We start from the raw sequence: 7080 nt of genomic DNA on the forward strand, positions 1-7080 counted from the left end.
GGGCACATAAAGGTTTGAGTGAGAATACTGAAAACATCTTGACAACTCTAAATCACCTTTTATTTTTCTTTAATTTGGAAGAACACTTTCTATAGATTGTTCTTTTTAGCCTGTTGAGAAACTTCAACTAAAGTCTTCACCTTAAAGCTTTTGTTTGTCCATGCACTACTACAAGCAACATATTACATCGGTTGTACAAACCTATTACATCGGTTAAAAATCCAATGTAGATATTGCCAATGTAAAAAGTCTGATACATATTACATTGGTTATATCTTCGAATCAGTGTAATATGTGTTTTTTTTAATACAAATTCTATGGTTAACATTTAGTAATGTAATTATCAATCGGAAATATTCGGGTGCATCAAGAAAATATTTTGTGTACTATATCCATGTAAATAAAAAAAAAAACATGTTCAAAAACAAAGTGAAGTACATAACACTTGAATAAATTAAAAAAATAATAGCATTCATAACTATTAATTTAAACTAGCTACAAGACGATGTCTAAATACTACAAATATTTCTACATCATAACATTTATAAATTTCTAATTCATAAGGAATATTTGTCTCAATCTTAATGAAATTTTTAAATTGTGACATTATTTAATAGATTCATAATTTCACCCTAAACACAAATAAAAAAAAGTAGCAAAATAACTAAAAAATAATTATCAATAATGAAGTAAGCTTTGTTAATTGAATATTAGCCAGTAGAGTAAAGATACAACCAAATGAAAAAAAAAATCTTGATAACCGTTTGATTGAACCAAATAATGAGGCCATATTTGTTCAAATACTCAGCCATTGCTATGAGGGTACCAAATAATGAGGGCATATTTTTTCAAATACCCAACTATTGCTATGGGGGTAGCAAATCATGTGAGAGTATTCTAAGTAACTTCTTCTCTTAAGCATTCCTTCCATTAACAACCCATGTGACATTGTGTTTTTCTTCATACCGATCTCACTTTAACGATTTAAAATGTTGTTGTTATATCCTTATTTTGCACTACGTACGTGAAGAAATAAAGATGCATTAAATGCACTCCATGTAACATTAAACATTTATATTTTCTCTAAAGAACATCTTGATAGTTGTCTCACTTTATCATGGCTAAGTTTAAGAGTTTTCACTCAAATAGGAGTAAATCACACAACAATACACCATAGATAGTCTTTCTAGTGACACAGGACATGTTAAACTCCGTGTTGTGTGAGCTTTATGAGATCTTCTTAATAAATGTAAAGATGAATGCATTTTATACAAAATAATAATAATAATAATAATAATAATAACCTAATAATAAAGAATTGTGTAGATCGTCCTAAGTTAAGATTAACCATAGCCTAAATTCTTATACCCTCGATATATAACATCATTATTTTAACTTCAAATTCTCTATAAAATAAATCATTAAGATCAATTATAAAATCAAGATAAGATGAGTTTCATATTATCCTTAACTAAAAGATTTATCATTAAATTAAAAAAAATATTTATAAATCATCATTAATCCAATATTTGAATGATGCTAAACTTTTAAATATACATTAAATACTTTAAAAATCAGTTGCTTTAATTCATAATTGATGAATTATGTATGGGATTACATTAATAATACACGAATTATTCTCTTCTAAGTTATCATGAAATAGATTTTTTTTTTATACTTTCGAAAAACCTATTTCACAAAACAATTTTAAGAAATTAGAACTCAACTCAATCAAACAGTTACACAAACTAAATCCACTATTTATTCATTCATTCATTCGCGTCACACTCACACATGTTTATTCAACCTTACGTGCACTCTAGCAGGACCCCCTTAAAAAAACCCGCCTTGCTAACATGCACCGGGGCTCTTTTTCTTCCCTTCCACCTTTTTGGCCAAATAATATAAAATCAAAAATAGCGACACATAATACTGTTTTTCAATAGTAACAGAAACGGGTAAGAGAAAGAGAGAAGGTGACAGACAGAGAGAAAGAAAGAAAAAAAAAAAAAAAAAGAAAGAGAGTTTGCGATTTTTTTGGGTACTTTTCGGATTTGCAGGTTTTGGAGCATCGTGTCGGGGAGGTTCTGATTTTATTAGAGGGGTCTTTTTTTTTTCATTTTTCTGGTTAATATTTTTTATATTGGAAAAAATACTATTGTTTCACTGTTATGACAATTTATAATTACTTAAATTACTTTTTCTTTCCAAAGTTATAGAGAGAAGATTGAAGGTGCGTGTGTGAGATCCCTGTAGGGTGTTCATATTATTATATTCATATAAACACGCTCATATTTTTGCGTATTATTATTATATATATGTACTGTTTGTTGCTTCGTACCAACAACACATCCGCAGAGCCACTTTGTTTGCAAGAGAGAGAATCTACGAAATTTTGGTGTGGTGTTGTGTGGCAGATCACGAATCCTCAGAAACTGCAATGGGTAGGTCGTGTTCGTAGTGTTTCCTTTTTTTTTTCTTTTTCTCCTTTTGATTTGTTAAGGGTTTCTCGTGCTTTGTTCTTGGAATCTTGTTTCTTTGTTTTAGGCATTCTGAAGTTTTGTTCTTTTTTGTTTTTGTTTCCCTCCCTTTTTTTTGCTTTCTGGGTTTTGTGAATCTCTATGTTTGTTTTGGGGGAGAGGAATTGTGTCTGCAATTCGGTGGCAAGAGATGTGTTATGTACAATTCTGTGTTTTCTGTTTTGTTGTGAAATTTTAAGGCTTTCGTTCTAAATAACCAATTAGTTGAACTCTATTGATTTGGGGCGAGTATTTGCTTCTTCTTCTTCTTCTTCTTTTTTGTTTTCATAATCTACGAGCTTTCTCTCTCTCTGACTATGAGGTGTGTGTGGTGGATTATTGTTCACATGGTTTCATTGGCCAAATGGGTTCTGTTTTGTGATTCCTTCTTTTAGCATATTAACAGCTAATCATACAGCACGAGGCTTATTCGTACCAAACGACTTTTTTGGGTTCTGGTTTTCTTCATTGCTCGGTTATTCTTTTGTGTTTATTCATCTCTTTACCACTGGCCACTCTCTTTTACCCACCTCAGCCTCTTGTCCCCAGCTCTTATATCCTTTCTCTCTCTCACACTGTGCTGTGTTTTAGTATTTTGCAAAGAGGTTTTTTCCATCATTGTCTTCTCTCTCTCTCTCTCTGTATATATTTATTAGTCTTGCTTTTGATTCTCATTGGCTATGGGGGTTCTGTTATTGCCATGTTTCGTCCTCTGATTGGTTTGTTTTCTCTCTCATAGCTTTTATGTCTGAGGTCAACATGAGCTTCTCTCACTACATGGATGATGAATACGAGAAACTCTTCCGGAGAATGAACCCTCCCAGGTACCAATTTTCACTTCCCATTTGATGAAAGAAAATAAGTCTTCGACTTTGAAAAAACAAAGGGAAAAGAATAGAGAATTTAAATGATTCCGTCCTCACATATTTGTCCACACGTTGTCTTGTCTTGTCAGGGTTGTAATCGATAATGAATCCTGCAAGAATGCCACTGTTATACGGGTATGATGCCTATTCCTATTTCTTCTTTTTAAATGTTTTCTAGTTCTTCTTCCCTTTCTGGACTGCAATTCATGCTCCTATGATTGAAAAACTTTTACCTGGTTTGATAACACTTCATTTAAAGGGTTGTTGAAAGTGAATTTAATTTTGCAGGTTGACAGTGCAAACAAGCATGGAATACTTCTTGAAGTTGTACAGATCCTCACTGATCTAAACCTCATCATAACCAAGGCTTACATATCTTCTGATGGTGGATGGTTCATGGATGGTAATAATTTTCTTTGATATTAATTCATTTCTATTACAAATACATTGTTAATCATAAGTTCTGGATGGGGGTTGAAAAATCGAGTAATTTATTCTATTGTACCAGTTTTTAATGTTACTGGACAAGATGGAAACAAGGTTACTGATGAGGCCATTTTGGATTACATTAGAAAGGTGGGTGTCTCATTTGGTGAACTTTATCTTCTCTGCCTTTATGTAACAATCACTGACCATGTGTTTGGTGGCATTTGTGTTTTTAGTCTCTCGGTCCCGAATCTTGTGTTACTTCTCCCATTAGATCTGTTGGGGTTGAGCAAACAATGGACCACACAGCAATTGAGCTTATGGGAAGTGATAGGCCAGGATTGCTTTCAGAAGTCAGTGCTGTTTTGACCAACCTCAAGTGCAATATAGTGAATGCAGAGGTGTGGACTCACAATACCCGTGCAGCCGCAGTAATGCACGTTACAGATGAAGAAACCGGATCTGCTATCACTGACCCTAAGAGGCTCTCTATGATCAAGGAACTTCTATGCAATGTGCTTGGTGGTGGCAACAAGAAGAGGGGAGCTAAAACTGTTGTCACAGACGAAGTCACACACACTGAGAGAAGGCTTCACCAAATGATGTTTGCTGATAGGGATTATGAACGAGATAATGATGATGGCTTTGATGAGAAGCAAAGGCCAAATGTGAATGTTGTGAATTGGTCTGACAATGATTATTCAGTAGTAACTATTCAGTGTAAGGACAGGCCAAAGCTTCTCTTCGACACAGTTTGTACTTTGACAGACATGGAGTATGTGGTTTTTCATGCAAATATCGATGCTGAGGGGCCGGAAGCATATCAGGTATATCAGATTTACCACTTTGTTCTGAACGTACACACATGGATACGACGTGAGATTCCATTTGTTGCTTGGTGCTAGATGTTGGTCTTTTAAGAACATTGGCTAAATATTTTATGGTTGCTTGTTCAGGAATATTACATCAAGCATATTGACGGGTCCCCTGTGAAATCAGATGCAGAAAGACAAAGAGTGATACAATGTCTTGCAGCTGCAATTGAGAGAAGAGTTTCCGACGTGAGTGGCTTCATGTTACTGAATTTGAGCTTTCTTGATTTACACTTCCATATGTAATTTATACAGCCATGCTTTTCATTGTTGTGCTAGCCTGTGAGGACTTGTTTTTTCTGTGCAGTGATTTATTCTTTATCTTCTTCCAAACTTCAAGCTGAACTGTGACCCTTGTGTATTTTTTATATCATGTGATTAGTAGTGGTCCAAGGTTAGTTGAAATGCAGTTGGTGGACTTTGACTACAGTTGTTATTATGTCCCACTGCCAAATTGATTTTCTTATTGGGGGTGAAATAGACTTGTTCAACTAGATTTCTTTTTCCTTTGGGGGTTGAAATAAGTGTGCTAATTTGAGTATTTGTCACATTATTCTTGGCTCTACAAGAACCTAAGTAAAATTTCAGGAAACAAACGGTACCCTTTCATATTTGTGTATTATTGTCAAGAAATCATCTGGACCGCAAAATAATCTGTTCTTATTATATACTCTAGATAATTTCCAGTTAGGTATTTTTGGTTTGTTTCTCCATCTACCTTCTGTTTAGTTGGTCCCCTATTATTTTTATATGACTATTAATTTGTTATTTTTGTTCCTTGATTCAGGGTTTGAAGCTAGAACTCTGCACCACCGACAGAGTTGGACTTCTATCTGATGTCACGCGTATCTTCAGAGAGAATAGCCTCACAGTTACAAGGGCAGAAGTGTCCACAAAAGGAGGCAAAGCTGTTAACACTTTCTATGTTCGCGGGGCATCTGGTTTCCCTGTTGATTTGAAGACCATAGAATCCATTAGGCAAACAATAGGCAACACAATCCTTAAAGTAAAGGGTAGCCCTTCAGAGATGAAATCTGTTCCTCAGGATTCTCCCTCCAGATCCCTGTTTAGTGGTCTTTTCAAGTCCAGATCTTTTGTGAACTTTGGCTTGGTTAAGTCTTATTCTTGAGAAAGCCATCACACATGCCCATCTTTTCTTGTACAGTGAAAGAGGTGAAAGATGCAAAGGGCTTACTAGGAAGTGTGACACGACTTTAGTTTAGTGAAGTAGGAACACCATCATATCACACGCTAGAGAAAGTGGCTTGTAAATTCTCCACCCCTTCTTCTCCTTTATGTTTTTCCACTGTGGAATCCAATCACCTGGTTGAGTGATCAAAGCAAAGAGAACCCCAACCCTACTTGTGTAACCTTGAAACAATTAGTTTCAAGCACATCATTTGTATATATTCATTCATTTTCTAGCACCAGTTATAATTCTCTCATCTTCCTTCTCTCTTACTTTTCTCTGCTTTCTATTTCTCCCATCTAATTGTTGCTGCTTAAGATTATTGATTCCTAATAATATGGTTCCTTTAGTTAAAGTTTGATAAAATATCATTTAAACTTTTTGTGCAACAACAAATTACTGGTGTGAGCAAGTAACTTTTGAGTCAGAAGTTTTCAACATAAAGTATAATGACCTGAATTTCGTCATAAACAAAATTATTCTTCAAATCTTTGTTCACAAGCCACGGTGTAGGAGAATCATACCTCCACATCATTGGCTGCCGCGGTGGGTCTAATCTCTGATAATCTCAGCCATAATCTTTTTCTGCAAGTTAGATTAAAATAATTTGAAATATCGCCATCATCCTTTAAACCCTTTGGTCCTATTTGATGCGCAAGATTGGGTTTGACGCAAATCCTTGAAAGGATATGATACAATTAGAACATAAAAAACAATGAAAAAGGACATGACATGGGAAATTACACAGTGAAACACGCCTTGACTTGCGTCAGAATTGAGCAAAGTTAGATATGGCATGTATGTAGTTAATTGTTTTTGTCCCTCCATTATTAACGTGAGAAATTTCCATGGCATAGCAAGGACCTATAGCTATGTTCTCATTCCATGTCTTACTGGACAGAAAATTCAGTGGCGGCTAACTTTGTGCATAGTGTTGGCTACCAAATACTGAAGCGTATGCCAAATTTAAATGCTAATTTATTTTGCATCGCTGTCTGATTGAGACTTGCACTACCATGGGTTGGGTTAGGGCAGCAAAAAATACGTATCTTTTGTGACGTTCAACTTCTTCCCTCAATTATCATACAAAAACACTTTGAAACTCACTATAATGGTCAATCCAATTAGCCAGGATTAGGATTTAGAAATCAAAAAGTTTCTGCTGCTTTAATAATAAGCTATTTTTGTCGTCATCAAGAACTTTCCCA

The 7080-nt window shown here is 34.7% G+C and overlaps 1 protein-coding gene across 1 annotated transcript; it reads left to right on the plus strand.

The window, feature by feature from the left end:
- The first annotated feature begins 1958 nt into the window (after positions 1–1958).
- On the plus strand, positions 1959–6128 carry ACR4 (ACT domain repeat 4). Its single transcript, XM_028058603.2, has 8 exons — positions 1959–2444; positions 3259–3343; positions 3475–3520; positions 3674–3788; positions 3894–3961; positions 4048–4638; positions 4768–4872; positions 5471–6128. Exons 1-8 carry the CDS (start codon positions 2441–2443, stop codon positions 5810–5812), a joined length of 1356 nt encoding a protein of 451 aa, XP_027914404.1. The 5' UTR covers positions 1959–2440; the 3' UTR covers positions 5813–6128.
- The last annotated feature ends 952 nt before the right edge of the window (positions 6129–7080 follow it).

Source organism: Vigna unguiculata, chromosome 2, assembly GCF_037176805.1.
Source record: "Vigna unguiculata cultivar grain cowpea cultivar isolate G323 ecotype 2 chromosome 2, ASM3717680v1, whole genome shotgun sequence".
NCBI lineage: Eukaryota > Viridiplantae > Streptophyta > Magnoliopsida > Fabales > Fabaceae > Vigna > Vigna unguiculata.

Excerpts from the sequence above, each read along its gene's own strand:
- ACR4 (XM_028058603.2), top strand. Across the intron at positions 3,789-3,893 it reads TGGTGGATGGTTCATGGATG|TTTTTAATGTTACTGGACAA; the intron begins GTAATAATTTTC and ends CTATTGTACCAG. Across the intron at positions 4,873-5,470 it reads TTGAGAGAAGAGTTTCCGAC|GGTTTGAAGCTAGAACTCTG; the intron begins GTGAGTGGCTTC and ends TCCTTGATTCAG.